General features: G+C 45.3%; 1 protein-coding gene across 1 annotated transcript in view; it reads right to left on the bottom strand.

Moving 5' to 3' along the window:
- The window catches only part of uvrag (UV radiation resistance associated gene), a 234,200-nt gene that overhangs the window by 84,384 nt on the left and 129,511 nt on the right, over positions 1-20,305 (bottom strand). Inside the window, exon 13 of the mRNA XM_083641143.1 lies at positions 8,691-8,766. Within this exon, the coding sequence (XP_083497269.1) occupies positions 8,691-8,766 (76 nt within the window). The remainder of the gene's footprint in view (positions 1-8,690; positions 8,767-20,305) is intronic.

Genomic DNA, 20,305 nt, shown 5'->3' with positions numbered 1-20,305 from the left:
CTAATTGTTGTGCCCACCCCCTCCTAAACTCCAAGGGATCTTGTGTAGCGTCGGCTGTCAACTAATCAGGCCCACATGCCTGTTTCACAACAACGTAGCCTAGTGGATAAGACTGCACATGGCAAGCCTCCAGACTAAAGGCTGCTGCTTTTCCCTTGGAGCCAGCCACACTAACTTGGCTAATTTGTCTGTGTGAATGGAAGATTGGCGGTTTTAGCGTTTGTGCCCCCCCGCGGAGGAGAGTTTTTCAGGCCTCACCTCACCTGTGGGCCCACAGCACTTCAGATGCCTCTCACTTAACTGGCCTGAGAGAAACCTGGAACACAGACCTCACCCTGTAAATCACAAGGCATTAGCGATAGACATCATGTTCTGGTTCGGCTGCAATTGGGACCAAAGTGCAAAGATGCATGTTAAACGAAAAGAGGCATGCCTCCACGTCCATTTGAGTGACTCATTTGGGTGTTGCTGATTTTGCAACAGTTTTTCAGACAGCCAATGGAGTGAAAGGGGGGCTGGAGAGAATGGCTGGGTTTCAGCCCAGCAATTCCATACAGCTTTTCTCAACTTCTCTTTGTCAAACAAATTAACCAGAGGTGGCAACATAGGATTTTTTTTTTTTTTTTTACCACCTGGCATTCAGGGTACCCCAGACAGCCTCCTCACCCCTGCCCGTGGCCTCGTGACATGAGGCCTAAATAAAAGCAACATTCTCCCAGCGCCACATCAAAGCAGGTCCCTCCCGCTGTGGGCCTGATCCTTTGCCAGCTTCCCTGTATCACTTTCAAACACAGCCACGCGGGGCAATCTAATAAGAGATGGACGACTAATGTCTCCCACCCAGGCTCCATCCAGTCAGTCAGCAAAGCAGCCAGGAAGCCAGTCAGCTGGTTCTGCTGTGAAACCAGAGCTCTGCTTTGTGTCAGACGCTGGACTAGCTGTGTGCTACGGCTGCATGACAAGTTAGGCCCCGACCAGAGGAGACCATTAAGAGAGAAAAAAATCTTCAAGAAACCGCAAAAAAAGGAGGGAAAAAAAACAAAGAAAAACAGTCTGCCACAACTGAAACACTCCGTTTGGTAAATCATATTAGGAGCAGAAAAGCCAGGCTCAATATGCAGGGGTCAGTGAAGCAGCCATTTCCTAATAAAACCCTCAGTAAATTAATGAGAACCATACTGTGGTCTAAGGGGGCGGGGAGTGAAACAAAGTCCCCCTGATCAAGTGGTGGCAAATGACAAGGTTAAGGAAACCCAATTAGATTTTAAAGGAGGAGGAAATCACATGTAGCATGACAGCGTTCCGTTGCTTCACGCATTTCCCAGTCGCAAAACTTGAACATGTGTGATGTGAGATCTGAGGAGCCCGACGATCAGACGCACAGGAGGACTCGCTTTTAATGCGGTGTGTGTGGACACCGACCGAGGAGGCATCGGAAAAGCTCTGTTTGCCTGGGCTCCTACAGTACACTGTATCAGCTCTATATCGCATTATCGATCGTGACATGTTTACCACTTCTATCCTTTTGGAACAACGCTCCATATGGAGCCGGGCCTGTTGATGTGGCCTTGCTATATTGTTTTGGAGTCAACCTGGTAACTCATCCTTAACGTGCGCGCACGCATCCCAGTCGCACATGGAAGACATAAGACTGTGCTTTGAGTAACAGCCCAGATCTCACCCTGCAAGAATGTTGACGCACTACCAATTTGTTAAAGACAGAGCATGTTAGTCTCAACGTAAACGAATAAAACACAACAAAATGATGTTTTTCTCTTAGTGACACAACACAGAAGGCACTCAAACTATAGCTAAATGAACAATTTGTATATTTCTATGGGCTTGCTTTACGTTTGGCAGCTCTGCTAGTAGATACATACAGTCCACATACAGCTGAAAGGTCTATATATCCCTCTTATGCTTACAGTCATTACAGCAGTGCTTTGCCATGCACCTGCTTCATCGGCGAGAATGATAGAAACGCCAGCTACAGATGCACAAATAAGTGAGAAAAGTGCGCCGCCCGTTCGTGCATTTGTCTCAGACTGATCTTCTGATGGTTATCATCACGCACTCCTCACATGCCGTGACAGTGAATGATGGCATGTGTGCTCTTTCAAAAGCTTCTGCACTGGTCGAGTGCACACAGGTGAAAATATCTCGCTGCGACGTATGCTGCCCGGGGGGCTCACGTTCCCTTTGAAGTTTGACATCTTACATATTTCTGAGAGTTGGCTTGATGAGGACGGCAACTATTTGGGGAAGGGGAAATAAATAAATGGAGCACTTTTTAGATTGTATTGCTGGGAATACTGATTTAGATAGAGATAATATATTTCACAATAAACAACTTACATGTGCCTTTTATCAGTGCAGAATGAAATGAAACCAAGAGTGAGCGTGCAATGTTACAGTGATGGCACCATATTGCCAAATACCACATGGGTGGATCAATATTGAAGACTCCACGAAACAGAAATCAGAGCCCGGTTCATTATGTGTGTCTTTGAAATCAGAGCTCAGTTCATTATGTGCGGCTTTGATAAAAAAGAAAAAGAGCATTGGCGGGGGTTATGCAAGTTGAATGGTGGGAATATGTAATACTCCTTTCTCCTTCTCCTCTTCATCCCTGGCCTAGCTTCTATTCTCTCTTTTTATTTTATTAAAAAAAAATCCCTCTGGATTTTTCTTCAATTTTCTCCCCAATTGTACTTGGCCAATTCCCCCTGCTGATCTGGGGAAAGCCCATAGACCAGCACATACTTCCTCTGATACATGTGCAGTCGCGAGCCGCTATCTTTTCAACTGACAGCAAGACAGTTTCACGGACAGGACGTACTGTAGCGCGTGAGAGGATCACGCTATTCCCCCACAGTTTTCCCTCGCCCCCCTGAACAGGCGCCCCGACTGAGCAGAGGAGGCGCTAGTGCAGCGACCAGGGCTCATACCCCACCGGCTTCCCACCCGCAGACACGGCCAATTGTGTCTGTAGGAGCGTCTGGCCAAGCCGGGGGGTGGCGCTGCCGGGATTTGAACCCGGGTCTCCGTGGTGGTAGGAGTGCTTTTACCTCTACACTACCCAGACGCCCCTGTCTGTCTTCTATTCTTGCTCTGTTCTCTCTCTCTTCTCCCCCTCTTCTCTCTCTTCTCTCCCTCTCCTGTCTTCCTGTTCTTTTCTCTCCTCTTTCTCCTTCCTCCCTCTGCTCTCTCTCCTCTTATCTCTCCTCTCTTGCTATGCTTGTTTTATGCTTTTAAAAGTTGCTAAATCCTTGTTTATTGATGGCGGTTAACTAGACCTAGCCAGGCACATTCTCTGTAAAGTCCTCACATGCTTGTGAATTAGGGCTATACAAATAAACTTGACTTGACTTTCATAAAGTGATCATCTAAAAACCTCTAGTTACAATGTCCACGTTTCACTTTTCTATAACATATTCACAGTATTTATTTAAAAATAAAATACCGCATGCAGCACAAACACATAACGACACATACATACTAGTAAAACAAAACGTTCTAAACTTGACTCATACATGCCACAGTGGCCATAAGAAAGTTTGACATGGTAAGTCTACAGATTCCCTTGATACTGCTGTACCTCACACATCACATGCTAAAACATATGATACTGCTGTACCTCACACATCACATGCTAAAACATATGTCACAGAAGAAGAGCGCCATCCATTTAGCTTGTGGGACCGATGCGGAGTATTCTAGAGAAGATCTTTGAGCTTCACTGCAGCAGAGTCTTCGCCAGGTCTTAAAGGTTGTTAATATCAGCCGCATACAAACACGCTGCACGTGTGCAGATGTGAGCAGTCATCACGCACGTCTGTGTTCTAACGTGACAGTTATTACAGCATCGCAATGTCAATCAAACAATAGCATCCTCAGTAGTTCCTTCCAAGCTAATATTTCACCTCTGACTTGGCAACGCTACAAGTGAGCAGCACTGATGGAATGAGTGTCTTATTAGATTTGAGTTTGGCATTTCTCACTAATCGACACAAGTGCCACAGACAACAGCTCCGGTCCGCAGCTACATGCTATAATCTGACCCGCTCCTATATCATTACGATCAAAACCAGCCTTGAATAATGGCTTTCATTTTGGATTCATTACACGCAAAACATGGCAAACTAGATCCAGTGAGCCTTCTCAAAACACAACAGGCCCCTTTGCCCTTCCCCCTTTGGTGGTTCCAGTCGCAGCTTATTTTCATTTGCTGTCTCAAATGTTTTCTCGTCTTCCTCACTTTCTTGTTCTTGGACTCTGGCGGGAAGATGGCAGACTTGGATGTTGGCGAGCAGCTTGTGGTTCTGCTATTAGAAGGAAAACCTCCCAAAGTGAAGCTGGTTTGATGTCAGCCACCTGCTGGCGCTATAATTGCCCAGCCTAATTAAACGGAGAGGCCCTTTATTGTCCACTGGCTGCTGGACGAGGAGAGAGACGGGGCAATGGAACGCAAAGTGTTAAAAACTCAATGCTAACTGGTGAGGGGAGGAGGAGGCATGGAGGAGTCATCCAGGTCAACACATTAGGTGCACTTTAATAAGCACAGATAGGTGAAGAGTTCAACCCTCCCCTGAGGGGGCGTGTGTGTGTGAGAGAGGGAGTGAGAGTGAGAGAGAGAGAGAGAGAGAAACTAATTTAGACGATCAATGTGTGTGTAAAATGTGAATGACGCACACGTAGATAAATTGATAATGGACTGCCTGCTCCTTCAAAGGCATCGCTCCAGATAGGATACACAACCTCAGAACACCTCAGTGTGACCCTCTATCACCCTGCACATTTTATACCTCAGTCATTCTGTGTGTATGGCCAAGTGCATTCCAGACGAGTCCAGGCCTCAGTATTTACACACAGATCATGACAAGTCCAGGCCTCAGTATTTAGACACAGATCATGGGTTTAAATCTCTGTCTAGAGAGTCCAGGCCTCAGTATTTAGACACAGATCATGGGTTTAAATCTCTGTCTAGAGAGTCCAGGCCTCAGTATTTAGACACAGATCATGGGTTTAAAGCTCTGTCTAGAGAGTCCAGGCCTCAGTATTTAGACACAGATCATGGGTTTAAAGCTCTGTCTAGAGAGTCCAGGCCTCAGTATTTAGACACAGATCATGGGTTTAAATCTCTGTCTAGAGAGTCCAGGCCTCAGTATTTAGACACAGATCATGGGTTTAAATCTCTGTCTAGAGAGTCCAGGCCTCAGTATTTAGACACAGATCATGACAAGTCCAGGCCTCAGTATTTAGACACAGATCATGGGTTTAAATCTCTGTCTAGAGAGTCCAGGCCTCAGTATTTAGACACAGATCATGGGTTTAAATCTCTGACTAGAGATTCTGACTACAAGTGTGCTAGCTAGCACTTTATACTGTACATGGAGCAGCTATTTTTGGCGACAGTGGCATAATGGCATTCTTCTGGCTCTTGTGGATGCTTACACTCACTGGCATAAAAGGTAGTGTGTCTTTGAGAAAACTAGAATGACCGCAACGCGGACTTATGCCTCCGCCATTAGTTCATTCTTGAGTCCAAATTGCCATTTGAGGCAAATTGGAAGAAATTCCGTCAAGGCGCTTCTGTGATGTTGCGTTACAGAGCTTGGAAATTGGGTGTGTGAGGTCACAGTGACCTTGACCTTTGATAACCAAAATGGAATCAGTTCATCCTTGCGTCCAAGTCGACGTTTGAGCCAAATCAGAAGAAATTCTATCAAGCCGTTCTTGAGATATTGCGTTAACCAACTTGGGAATGGCGTTCGTGAGGTCACAGTGACCTTGAAGTTTGACCACCAAAATGTAATCAGTTCATCCTTGAGGCCAACTTAATGTTTGAGGCAAATTTGATGAAATTCCATCAAGGCATTCCTGAGATATGACATTAACAAGCTTGAAAATGGCGTTCAAGAGGTCACAGTGACCTTGGCCTTTGACCTTTGACCACCAAAATCGAATCAGTTCATCCTTGAGTCCAAGTTGATGTTTGAGGCAAATTTGATGAAATTCCGTCAAGGCATTCGTGAGATATCACGTTAACAAGCTGGAAAATGGCGTTTGAGAGGTCACAGTGACCTTGACCTTTGACCACCAAAATCAAATCAGTTCATCCTTGAGTCCAAGTCAATGTTTGAGACAAGTTTGATTAAATTCCGTCAAGGCATTCCTGAGATATGGCGTTAACAAGCTTGAAAATGGCGTTCGAGAGCTCACCTTGACCTTTGACCTTTGACCACCAAAATCTAATCAGTTCATCGTTGAGTCCAAGTCGATGTTTGAGACAAGTTTGATTAAATTCGTCAAGGCATTCCTGAGATATCGCGTTAACAAGCTTGAAAATGGCGTTCGAGAGGTCACAGTGACCTTGACCTTTGACCACCAAAATCTAATCAGATCATCCTTGAGTCTAAGGGCGTTTTCACACATATTTGGGTCGAGCCAGGCGCTGCCGCAGCAGTGAAAAGTATACAATGTTTCAATTTTCAACTAGAGCGGCAATGTGCTTTTTATCACCGCGCCCAGGCCGTCGTTCTACAGAGTGGAGCGTCATGTATCCATGCCAACCAGACGGAAGTAGACGCGTATAGCGTAATTCCACCCGGAAAGGAAGCCCGGGATGTAAACAGAACTGACCAATTGATTGAAAAGTTTATTTCTATAGGGACAGATACATAAACATAGAGCATTCACACAGTCTTTGTTATATATCCTGACATTTATAGCCTAAGCTAGTTTGCAATATTTGTCCCTAGATGGAGAATGGAGAATGAACAGCAACGCCGTTTGCTCTTGGTACTGCTTTTTGCATTTTACATCGTTTGTCTCTTTCAATATCGGGAAAGTGTTGAATTTGAAAACGAGGCACGGCTGCATCTGGAAAACAATGTTTTCATGTACTGGAGGCGGCGGATGCGAATCTCCAGACAAAGCAGAACAAGGCGCAGATTGATTCTGTTGAACCGTGAAGCCCTCACCATACGCAGATATTATCGGCGAACAGCCAGGTAAGTTGTAAACATTAACGTTTGTAACGCTAGGCTTGCTATGCCCTTGGTGGTAATTTGGCCAATAACTGTTTATTCAATGTTTGTGAACGCCGAATTGACGTTAACATTAGAAATACAGCATTAGAACGAGCTGAAGTCGGCGCGCGTTCACACATCACTCGCGCCATATTTAGGGTAGGGTTAGGGCGACGCAAGCCGCTCCGAAACCACCCTCTCCAGCTGGACCGAGAGCGAGTGAGTTACGTCGACTACGAGTTCGAGTGGCATGTTCACACTGACCCAGTCGCGCCGTGTTCGGCCCCAAAACTCAGTTAAGTCGACCTAAAACGTTCCAGTGTGAAAACGCCCTAAGTCGATGTTTGAGGCAAATTAGATGAAATTCCGTCAAGGCGTTCCTCAGATATCGCGTTAACAAACATCGTACGGACGTACGGACCTAAGTACGGACGGACGGACAACCCGGATCCGTAATGCCTCCGGACTGGCTATCGCCGGCGGAGGCATAAAAATACTCCCTATCCAACTATTGACAGAAAACCTGTTAATGGCCGCGACAGCATTGGTTGGTATTGTGGTATTGTTTTCACCTTGTGAGTCTTTGTGTGTGTGTGCGCGTGTGTGTGTGTGTGTGTGTGTGCGTGCGCGTGTGTGTCTCATCACGGCAGAACGTGGTCCTGGAGACACCTATTGTAGCGGGAACGACCACAGAAGCCGTTTTGAGTACTTTGCCAGGTGGTTATATGTTGTCTGTCTGTCTGTCTGGACAGATGTTGCGAACGCGATAGCATCAAAACCGTGCAATATGCAGTCACGCAACTTTACAGGTGTGTAGTTGATAGGGGTGCTCCAAAAAATCGATTCTGAAAGGATCGCGATTCTTAATGCCACGATTCCTGGATCGATTCCAAACTCCCAAGAATCGATTCTTAAAATCCTTTATAAAAAAAAAAAAAAAAAAAAAAAATTTTTTTTTTTTTTACAGTGCACCTGAACGCAACATGCAAGATACCGGCTGAATAAGTGTCCAAATGTTCATGTCATTTGTGTACTGTACTGCCACGGTGCCACCACCTCTTGCACTTAAGAACTCTGGTTAATGTATTCCCCCCAAAATCTATAAATCCTTCTCAAACTCTACAGATCCCCCCCAGCCTATAAATCCATCTTATCTGAAGAACATAAAGGGGGAATTCCCCCCTAGTTTGCAAAATGAATTTAGGCCCTGACTGTAATACAGAAGTTGAATTTGAAGTTCAGCATTAATACATTTGTCATTTTTTGTCTTATATTACCTTTGTGTGTTATTGCAATATAAAACTACATAATTGAGAATCGATTCTCGATTCTGGAATCGAGAATCGATTCTGGAATCGGATCGTGACCCCAGGAATCGGAATCGGATCGGATCGTGGCTTAGCCGGATCGGAGCACCCCTAGTAGTTGACATCAAAATGAAGGTCCAGTCCGAAAATGGGTGTGATCCGAGAAAGGGCCCCGGCCCCCCAAATGTCCACCCTTGGCCCACATCCATTTTAAGTATGATTACACTGCGAGTGTTGTGTTTTGCAAAACAACATTTATGATAGTTTTCAAAGACTATGAGAATATTTTCCAATCCTTTTCCAAACTGTCCACACCTGTGAAGCGTGTGCAGTATTTGTGTTCATGTATTACCTGGGCAATGTTCTTGTTGAGCAAGTAGACTCCGTATTCAAAATGAAAGCGCTCTCCTCTGGGGTACAAAGGGAATCTGAGAGAGAGAGAGGGAAAGAAGACAAGCTGCTGTTATACAGGAACAGGTGGTTTATTCCAGTTAATCCATCAGCAGCGGAGTGTGGAAACAAAAGAAAAGTCCAATGTTGATGTATTGAAAGAGAGAAGAGGCCTCTCAAGAAACACTCACAGGCCAACTAAACACAGCCAAGAGTAAGAGAACACAATACCGTGTACAGTATGGGCCTAGCATTTGGGGGGAAAAAAGTCAATAAAAAAAACAGTGGGTTCTTAAATGGGGTTCATTCCTTGTTAATTTTACTTAGGAGTTGATTGAATCGCTCTACGTTAGGCGATGGAGTGTTTTGTCCTTGAAAGAGTAGCCAGCGGCGTTTACACTCGCTAACACTTGCAGATGGTTGCAGAAGCCTGGTCCGGGTCTATGATCCCATTCCCATCCCACAGACGCCACCTCTGCAACCTGGTTCAACTGAAACATCAAACAGTAGCAGAGGCTTCCACACAAGCCTGTCCACCCGCTTCCAACAAAGGAAACTCTCCCTCTCACCATGGTGGGAAAGTCCCATTGGTGCCAGTCAGATGTCTTATTAGTCAGGACTGCAGTGGGAGTGCTTATGGAAGGGGGGGGGGGGCATCCAGAGTGGGAACATTCTCTTTGCTACCAGGGGCTAAAGGCTGGACTCATCCCTTCCTGTCATTATGTGCTTATGTCTACAGATCTCCCACTGAGAAAGATGCACTGGGGACCAGCTCCATGCCCTGGGCTGGGCTTTCGTCTGACAGCGCGTGCGCACGCACACGCACACGCACACGCACGCACACACACACACACACACACACACACACACACACACACACACACACACACACACACACACACACACACACACACGTACAAAAGTACACACGTACACATGCACCTGTTTGTATTACCGGTACTATGCTTGTGGTGACCTTCGTTATCTACACTCATTCCCTAACCTCAAAGCCGATCCTTAACCATCACCTTGACATAAACCCAAGCCCCAATGCACCTGAATCTTTAGCCTTATCTGAAGCAAAAACTCAAAACTCTGACTCTAATCTCAACACTGCACCCAAGTCCCAGCAAAATGTGTTAAGACGAGGGAAACCACTAGCTGGAGAAATAATCCTGAAAAGTTCTATCTCTTCTGTCCAGTCTCCAGCTCAAAATGAACCAATTGTTCTTCTTCAAAGCTTGTTGTGTCTCTGCTGGGACTGGCTGAGCAGTGACTGCTGCCAGAGCTGCTGTGTCCACATCCACAACGTGATCAAAGTCCTTGACTGTAACTGTTGCGTGAACATTTCAATAAAAACACATTGACTAAAAAAGAAAAGTCCTTTCAACTGCCAGCAGCGACGATGACAAAATATGGCGTCTGGTCAAATTAGCTGCCTTATAGATCTTGCCTTTGAAAGTTAAACTTGAGTTGACGCCTTTTTGTTTCTGCTGCCAGTGTTCTCACTACTGCTATGTACTGAGGACTAGACACAAGTAACACACTGGAGCAATGAAAAGACATCTAAGGTATTTGGATCTGTACTTTTAGAACTGACAATACTATTATGAATCTCTGATATAGGGCAATCTGCTGGAGTCAAAATTCCCCAAATCAAATCTCTTCATAGGGAATTTAAAGAAGACTAATAAAGACCAAGTGTGACCATAGAAGGTCTAAAAAATATGGGCGAGTCACCTGCGACATCACCCATTGGTTTTTGGACTCCCTTTTTGAAGCCTAGTGTGGCTGCCACCATCTCGCCACCGTCTTGGCACAGCTCCGCCTGCTATTGGTCACGTGATCAGCAAGCTGTGCGATCACTGGACAGGTGACCTGTCAATCATGCCAAAAACATCGTCTTTTCTATTGTCTACTTTACTCTAAACGGGTGAGTTACATAAAAGATTCACCCTCTGTACAGATGTTATGCAAGGTGAAAGCTATAGCGTAAACATGTTTAATCCTGTTTTAAAGATGGGCATTTTAACATGGGGGGCGAACAGGGAACGACTCCCTTTTAGAGCCAGCCTCAAGTGGCCATTCGAGGAACTACAGCTTTTAGTATAATTTCTGTGGCTTCACCTGTTCGATCGTGAGCTTGCAGCGTGAGTGTGACCAGTAAGAGTTCACTGTGTAAGACAAGTGACTGGTATTACATGACAGAACTGTCACACACAGCAGATGCGTACATATGTGTGTATGTGCGGGTGTTGCACGCTTGGGCGTGTGTGCGTGTGTGTGTGTGTGTGTGTGTGTGTGTGTGTGTATGACAGCACATATGTAGACCCGGCATGTGTCCTTCCTGTGTGTGTGCCCCCTGGGGCCCGGGGTCATGGTGTGGGGTTAATCCGGTGGGCTCTGCACCCTCTCCCCCTCACTGTGACCTAGAGGTGCCTGAGGGAACAGAATACAGTAGAGAGCAGACACTTCCTCAGTGCTCACACTTTACTGGACTCTGATGTCAGCTCGGATCACACTAATAGCCTTGCCTGCCCACACTGCAGGGTTAGAATACAGTGTATTGTCTTTTTTATAGAAAAGTAGGTGCTTCCAATCACAAACTTTTTTTTCCACTCAGTTAAGCCATTGTCGTTGTACCTCATCTGTCATAATGTCAATGAATTTAGCTTTTATTTTAAACCTTTCTGCGTGTTATTTTTCTGCACTTCACATAATCACATTCATACGTGGGAGATTAAACGCAGTTAACACTTCTACTATTGGCTACAAAGCAGCTCCAGTGAAGCAATGTGGGGTTGGGGCAAGGTGGCTTGCTCAAGGACACCTCAACAGTAGTCACTAATTTGTTTTCTCCTGAGCAGATTTTTCAACTACAGTATTAAAGTTTCAATGATAACACTTTTCGGCTCTTATGTTAAAAACCAAAGTGTTTTCAGCTGTAACAGCATTCGTCAGGTTGCCCTTGGTAACGTGAGGGTTCCCGTAGGGCTGGCCGATCATATCTCGGTCTGTATGTTTAGGCTGAATGGCGATACACAATATACAGTATATATATTGTTGCTTTATAGGATGTGGGCTAAATGTTCCGTTGGAAGTCAAAGCCACATATGCGATGTCACAAGCACTTTTATTAAAGATAAGACTAGGGCTGCTCTGCTATGGCAGAAATCATAATCATGATTATTTTGACTGATATTGAGATCACGATTATTTAACGTGATTACTCATTGACTTTGGCAACATCATGCATTTGAAAAATGTGTCTTTTTATTACTGGATGTCTTTGAAATTTAAATATAATTTAAGGGGAAAACAAGGAAATAAATGAAAATTAAATTATTCTTATTTTTAGATAAATAAATAGGCTAACTAAAATAAATAATATATAGAAATAATAATAATTGTTTTATCTCGATTATCTTGTTTTCATAATTGTGGGAATCCAAAATTGTACTTGAGATTAAAATCCGATTAATTGAGCAGCCCTAGATAAGACTGTGAAAAAAATGCAAAGACAGATTCCTTCCTTGACTATTGGTGCTTTCACAAAACTGTAATATGGATATAATGACTAAGTGGGCAAAGGCAAATAATAGAACAGCTAGTCAACAGAACAGTCTGGTAAATTCAGAAAATTACATCACTTTACTGTAATCCAGCCTTTAAAACCAGGAAAATACAACACTTTTGCCATAATCACAAATTATGCAAAATCTAAGACGATATCTAGTCATATCACAATATCGATATATAATATCGATATATTGTCCAGTCCTAGTTTTCCGGGTTACCATTGCTCTAAACATTTTTAAACTTTGTTCTTCATGAGTAGCTGGTCTGGTGATTCAAACTAAACAACCCACTTTCCAGTCACAAGCCTAAGCTAGTGCACATGGTAACCTCCTCTTCACTCCAAGTCTCTCACACTACGAGCATTCACATGTACACTGAGACTCTAAGAACTGAGAGAAGTAAAGCAGAAAGAGATGGAGATCCTACTGGCCCTACAATGAATTCTACTACTACTACCATGGTTGGTAAGAAGAAGCTGCAGGCTGGAGGCCACACAGCCAGACACTTGTTGTTCGCGACATGCCAGAGGTCATATCTCAGCAGTGGGAAATAACGTACAGGGAGAGGAAGAACAACACGACAGGCATTCTCCCTCGCGCGCCGCTGGCACTCCCAATATCACTTCCACCAGCAACACATAGGATTTGTTTTCTGATGAACACGCATGACAAGGAAAACACAACCACTTCCAACATACACACGCAGACCCAACGTACAGTACGGACACGCTAACACACACACAAGCTCCGTCACAGACAGGTGATTAATGAGGGCTGTCCGCTGTGTCTGAAATCACACTGGAGAGACTCCGGTTCACCAGGCACGAGGAATTCCTCCCTGGGACGTCCCGTAAAGTCAAATATATTATTACACACCAGCAGGGAGGAACCAGAGAGGAAGTCAGAGGAGGGAGGAAGCAAAGGAGTATTCAGCATGGGGAAGAAGGGGAGAAATAGAGTGAGATGGTATGAAGAAATTTTTTATATCGCTTAATCTCAATGGGATTAACCTGGTCAAATAAAGGTTAAGAATATTTTTCTTTTTTTCTCCCCCCCCCCCCTTACACACCCCCGGTGTGTAAGGACCTTAGCGCGGAGCACTCCGCTAGAAATGAGGGGCGTGCGATATTTCTAGTTTAGTACTCATTTAAAGTGAGCATATAGGCATTTTACGTATTATAGGTGCTTTTCAACAACACTGCACATTAAGGCTGTGTCCACTGGGAATGTGTTTTTCACATCAGAATGCTTGATTGTTGTCACATGATCACATGAAAGAGTTTAATCTTTTTTTCCCCTTCTGTTTTCCCCCCATTTTCTTCCCAATTGTATTTGGCCAATTTCCCCCTGCTGTCCCGGTCGCTGCTCCACCCTCTCTGCCGATCTGGGGAGAGCCGTAGACTAGCACCATGCTTCCTCCGACACATGCACAGTTGCCGGCCGCTTCTTTTCACCCGACAGCGGGGAGCTTCACCGGCAGGACGTAGCACGTGGGAGGATCATCACGCTATTTCTCACCAGTTCCCTTCCACCACGAACAGACCGACCACAGGAGGCGCTAGTGCAGCGACTAGGAGACATATCCCCAATGCGGCTTCCCACCCGCAGACACAGCCAATCGTGCCTGGACGCCCGACCAAGCCGGAGGTGGGGGGGGGGGGGGGGGGCTGCCAATCTGCGACCCCCGTGTTGGTAGACAGGGAATGTACCGCTACACTACCCGGACACAGTGAGTCGAATCTTCTGTTTAAGTACTCTGTAATATATGAGCATTTTACAGCGTGGGGATCCAGCTCTTTCAGCTTTAAATCATATCGAGTCCCATGTAGAGAGAGCTGAATATAAGAAGGCACTTTTGCCTAATGCGGTTCTGGCCTTAGGGACAGATAACATAAGCAACTCCGGGGACCATAGACAGTCATTTCCATCAGGTTTTTTTTTATGGATATACATGAGCACAAGTACTTTGTGTGCATGTGCGTGTGATGGGACAGAGAGCTCTCTGCTGTTACTATGCTTTTCATTTGTGATCAGGCAGCCGGTGGTGGCAGCCTTGCTACAGAGAGCAGGAAGAAATGGATTACAGTGACTGCTGGCCCGGTCTGCAGGCCCAAATCACTACCATGTCTCTCCCATCAGCCGGGGTGAAAAGGGCCCATAACAGCGTTTCCGTTGTCCCGTAATTGCAGGACATTGGCCTTTAAAATTAATCAAAAACCTGTCAATTAAAATCTGCAGGACACCGTGTCCGGTAAATGATCTCCCGACGCAATTAATTGTAACCCCTGGTTAAATCCTCTGAGTTAAGAGTTAACCTGTCACTTTATAATTTGTTAACACTGTCAAACGAGGTTTGCGAGTTTGTCACAAACTAACTTGCTAGTACTGCTCGTCTTTAGGTGCTTCTGATTGGTCAGTCTGAGGTACATCACATTTCTCCAAAATGCTATTGGCTAATGGGGCGGCTGGGCGGGACTGAGTGTTGGGATTTTGACACTGCGGTGAGGTTTTGTGTGTCAGTGTTAGGGCTGTTCGATTTTGGCTAAAAAAAATAATTGACGATTTTTTCTCTCAAAACTCGATTTTCGATTTCGATTTTTTATACTATTATACTTCTCTAAACATTTGTTGCCTTGCAGAGCTCTTTTTTCCTCTTTTTTCATAAGTGACAAATTATGCTTTTACTCTGAAGGCAGAACAACCCAACTTCCTGTTTTAGCCTAACTTGCTATGCCTAACTTTCTGGCTGTTGCTTGCTAACCTGCAGTCACTTGACACTGGTGGATTTGCGCTTTTGGAGGTGAGTCCTAACGTTACTCGGTGGCCTCACGTGTTGTTATGTGAACTAAAGGCAACATTTCAGCGTCCAGTGATAACGTCTTTGTTTGTGCGCGCGCTTGTGTGTGTTGTGGTAATCGTTATCTTGCACAGCCCACCCCGCAGTGCAACATGCTGCTCAGTGCTCACACACTGTGCTTTTTGGAGGGGTTGAAATAAGTTAATTGCTGCCATCTTTAGTAGCCAGCAGTAGTCACAGCCTACCAGAGAGACTTTACAGCGGGGAGAAAAGACGAGTAGTGTCATGTACGCGTGCTGACAGCACACGTACATGACAGAGAGCCGCCCCACCGTAACGTAATTACCCTAGTTAAAAAAAAATGATTTTACGATTTTAATTTTTTTAACATCGTCCTAACTAATTAATTCGATTACGATTCAAAATCGATTTATCGAGCAGCCCTAGTCAGTGTGTGTGTGCGCTGCTGTGCACTGATATAGCATGTGTGTTTTCCTATTAACGTAGTGGCTAGCTACCCAAAGCAAGCCAAGTCTCATATTTTCAAGTACTCTACAATTAGCCTGACTCATTTGTAATAAGTGTGTTTGTACAGCTAAAGTTTTGCATGGTATCCTATCGTCTGATAACTGTAGCCTGATGCTAATGTAGAGGCTAGTGTTTTCCGCCTGCTTGTTAAAGTAGCTAGAGGCTAGTGTTTTCTGCCTGCTTGCTAACACGGACGCTACATGGATCTATTATATTATCGGGATGCTAGTGTTTTCTGCCTGGACGAGACGACCAGCTGAACCATCGCCACACCAGATAGCGCACCGTGTGACTGGAAAAGCACGGTGAAACCACCTCTGGAAATGATAGGTTAATTGAGTCTTATTGGTTTATACTTTCAAATATATTTTTTTAAATCTACATGCCTAATTATGTAATTCTTTATATAGCCTAAGCCTATATCAATTGTTTTGAAGCTCAATGAACACAGATTTAATGTGTCCTGAATTTATACCACTTGTCCTGTATTTGAAATATTAAAGGGCACAATGTTCTGCAGCTGTGGGTGTTAGCGGAAACGCTGGCCCATAAACACAGACACATTCACACACAGTGATGCTCCTCTCCTCTCTGGCTTATAATGTTGTTTTTTAATTACCTTTGTTTTTAATTTGCTCTTTTGCTCTGTGTGATGCTTGTGCTGCCATTTTATATGAAATTATTATGATTTAGAGTTTCGCTTAACAGTATGAGCCATTTGCAGTGTTGGGGGTAACTCATTACAAAATTAACATATTACATGTAATATATTACTTTTAGCAGTAACTCAGTAATATAACTTATTACTTATAGGATTTCAGTAATATTATACCAGTTACTTTGTCAAGTAACACAAGTTACAAATTGAGTAAAAAAAAAATATATATATATAACAAAGCACATATTTAAATAAAGATAAAATAATTTCCTAATCAAATTGTGTGTTTTGTTTAATGAAAATAACCACTATAGATGACAATAACAAAGGAAAAGCATAACATTTCGAATTTGGGACGGTTTACACTGACTTCAAGACGGTTAAAATAATTTTTCGGGATGGTTCCGGGGTGCCGATGTCATTCCACTATTGCTGTCATTTTGGTGAAAGTAATGCAAAAGTAGTGCAATAAGTAATGAGTTACTCTACACAGACAGTAATATTGTAAAGTAACGTATTACTTTCAAATGAAAATAACTGTTATATGTAGTATATTACATTTTGAAAGTAACTTGCCGTTGGTTTTTGCATCTCTGGCACAAAGTCACTTGTTCTTGTGTTTTGCTCACATACAAATTAATCAAATCAAATAATGCCCTATCTCCACCAGTCACTGGTTCAACTCCTCACATTGCCCTTGCTTTGCCCTAATGGACACGTTTCTTCACTCAGCACATCCCTCTCCTCCTCCCCGCAGTGACAGATCTGTTGAAGGCTCATGTCCACCAGACTAACACGGCAAAATCCAATATGACAGGCATCCGGATCAACACTACCATTCGCAGCCATCTAAAACCCACTGATTATTACCGAGACATGAAAAATCTGCTTTCATTTAGCCAATACTTCAACTCTTGCACTTGCGCTGGGACAAAAAGATGAAAAAGAAATGACAGCGGGTTGAGAGCAGAGGTAAACCTGTCACTCCCCCCCCCCCCACGCCAATAGAAAAAACATTCCCTCTTTCTCACCCTATTCACCTTATGTAGCCACGCCCATTTGACCCGGTTGTGTGGTCGTGTCACGACTTACAGCAAAAAGAAAGAAAAAGAAAAAGAAAAAGGCCGGCTGCTCGAATATCATCTAACTCTGAATTAACTAATAATTTTGCCAATTGTATGTAACATACCAAATAAAAGAAACAGCAATGTCTAAGAATGCAACGCCATGTAACTGGCTCGTTAAGTCTCGCATTCCAGGGAATTACGTTAACGTCTGCGGGTCTTATAGACGTTTTGCGCTCGGAGGAGAGAAAACCATCTGAAGCTTTCTTTGTTGGAGTCCAGGTATGTTTTACAAGAAAGTGCTCGTCATTGTCGACGATAACGTTATCTGACCTGGCTAACAGTGCATACTCTGCTTGCTTGCTGTGTACCGAGCTCAAAGTAGTAGGCTACGTTCTTTGTTTTACCCCCTGCACTGTCCGCTACAAAAACAACTCTCTTCTTTTTGTTTTGTATTCGGCGCCGTGACCGCCGGAAGTGTTAACACGACCCGGAAGAATTTGGCCCACCCCGCGTCTGAACATAAGGTGAATAGGAGAGTTAATGTGTGAATGCAGGCTCTGCTTGTAGACACAAGAATATGTAATTAATAAGTGCAGACTCAGAGCCAAGTGAGGGGGAACTTGCCGCATCTCACAGAAAAGTCCCCCTGTCTTTATGAGGCAGAATATCTAAACAAGCCCCCGGGGCACATCAGGCCTGCCAGCCCTGTAACTGCGGGGGTCTAGAGACGCCCCCTTCTCCTCACCGACAACTGAAATATGAAAAGGACTCGCGTTAAAAGGAGGAAACAATTACTAGACAGCGCAGCCAAAATGCTCAGATGAACAGACGGGATGTCCGCCCCTCTTCCTTCCTGTCCGTTTCTTCTTCTAATCCGTTCCTTGCGCGCTCCTTCACGGGGAGATCTTTTATAGAAGGCTGAGTTATGGTTCTTTCAGCTCGGGGGCCAACCACTGCACAATACGCCCAGGCTGCACCGCAGGTGGCAACAGCGCATGACGTCTTTTACGGCCTCTGGTTAAGTGCAACGTTTATGGTGGCCTGTCTATTTGTCAGTGGAGAGAAGGAAGGTGAGGTTACTATGGTCCAGAGCTCATAATTAAAAATCTAGAGAGCTTTTTGTATGCGTTTGGCTTTGTAAATACGGGCTGTTGAGGTATTGGTTATAACTTACAATGTGGTATCGGAGTAGGGCTGCAATGAGTCAAAATGGAGGGCAGCAAGGCCATCTGGGCCCTGTTCTTTGACTTCAAGTGGCCATTGTCTCCATCACAGCCTGTTCAAAGCTGTCTATTAGCGGAGCTAGGGCAGAAGGTCACCGGGGGCTCCTTGTACAGACTATAGAGCTGAACAGTCACGTGAAATCTCTTGCCCCGGAAGTGAGTTTCCCATTCATTTTCTCCATCGGCATTTCGAAAAATCCTTATATAATGAGCCAACCCGTGACCTACTGGATCGTGAGTGACCATAACACATTTCAGTTGGAGCAAAAAAAAAGTTTTCGATTTACCCCCCCCCCCCCCCCCATCTTTATTTTTTGTTTTTGCTCCTTGGTGTGTTTTGGCCCGGCTGTAGATAACGTTAGCTTAGCTGCTTGCTAATGTGGCTATGGATTTGCTCCACTAATAACGTTACCGTCTTGTGTGGATAATGCAACAGTCGCAAATATGCCTAACGTTACTACCGTAATGCTTATGGAACATTGTTTGACTGTTCCGTTTGGTCGCATCCAGCTCACATCAGCCCCAGGCATTAGACTGTACGGGGGAGCAGGCTATTTCCTGGCTCATGCTAACGTGAATATCGACTTCCCCGCAGCCAACGGCAAGCAAAACACGACCAAACATGCCACAATAATGTCCGCTAATCTGCTAATAAATTGTCCAGGTTGCCGTTTTCAAGTGACTTTTATCGGCTAACGTTACAAAGCAACCAACACCTCTGCTGTTTTAGCCAAGCAGCTGCTGGGCGCGTGCGAGTACGGTGCACGCACGCGCACCAGCTCCAGCACAATAAAGTGTTCTATTGGTACCGGTATCACTTTAAGGGTGCTGGTACTGGTATTGTAATTTTTTTTTATGATACCCAGCCCTAATGTACAGTATATGTATTTGTGTGTTACGGCATAAGGGACTCCTCTCTCCTCTCCCCCCTTGGGCCCATTGTATTCAATGCAGGAGGGTAAAAGAGGAAGCGGCTGTGCAGGTGGGTGGTCGTGCTTCCTGAAAATATGGTGGGAAATATTCTGAGTGAGCGGCTGACCTGCTGTAGTGTTTACAGAGGCCAGGCTCTCCACATGTGCCTGTTTAGACATCCTAATTAATACACCAAATGTGCAAATCAACAGGCCCATGTCTCGCACCCGAGGCTCGGCCAGCACTTACACCCCTGTTTGGAGGTGGTGGTGGTGGGGGGCTGTTTGGAGGTGGTGGTGGTGGGGGGCTGTTTGGAGGTGGTGGTGGGGGGGGGCTGTTTGGAGGTGGTGGTGGGGGGCTGTTTGGAGGTGGTGGTGGGGGGCTGTTTGGAGGTGGTGGTGGTGGGGGGCTGTTTGGAGGTGGTGGTGGGGGGCTGTTTGGAGGTGGTGGTGGTGGTGGGGGGCTGTTTGGAGGTGGTGGTGGTGGGGGGCTGTTTGGAGGTGGTGGTGGGGGGCTGTTTGGAGGTGGTGGTGGTGGTGGTGGGGGGCTGTTTGGAGGTGGTGGTGGTGGGGGGGCTGTTTGGAGGTGGTGGTGGTGGGGGGGCTGTTTGGAGGTGGTGGTGGTGGGGGGCTGTTTGGAGGTGGTGGTGGTGGGGGGCTGTTTGGAGGTGGTGGTGGGGGGGGGCTGTTTGGAGGTGGTGGTGGGGGGCTGTTTGGAGGTGGTGGTGGTGGGGGGCTGTTTGGAGGTGGTGGTGGGGGGGGCTGTTTGGAGGTGGTGGTGGGGGGCTGTTTGGAGGTGGTGGTGGTGGGGGGCT

This window comes from Poromitra crassiceps, assembly GCF_964638095.1.
Source record: "Poromitra crassiceps genome assembly, chromosome: 1".
NCBI lineage: Eukaryota > Metazoa > Chordata > Actinopteri > Beryciformes > Melamphaidae > Poromitra > Poromitra crassiceps.
This window is presented reverse-complemented; position numbering and strand designations above follow the sequence as displayed.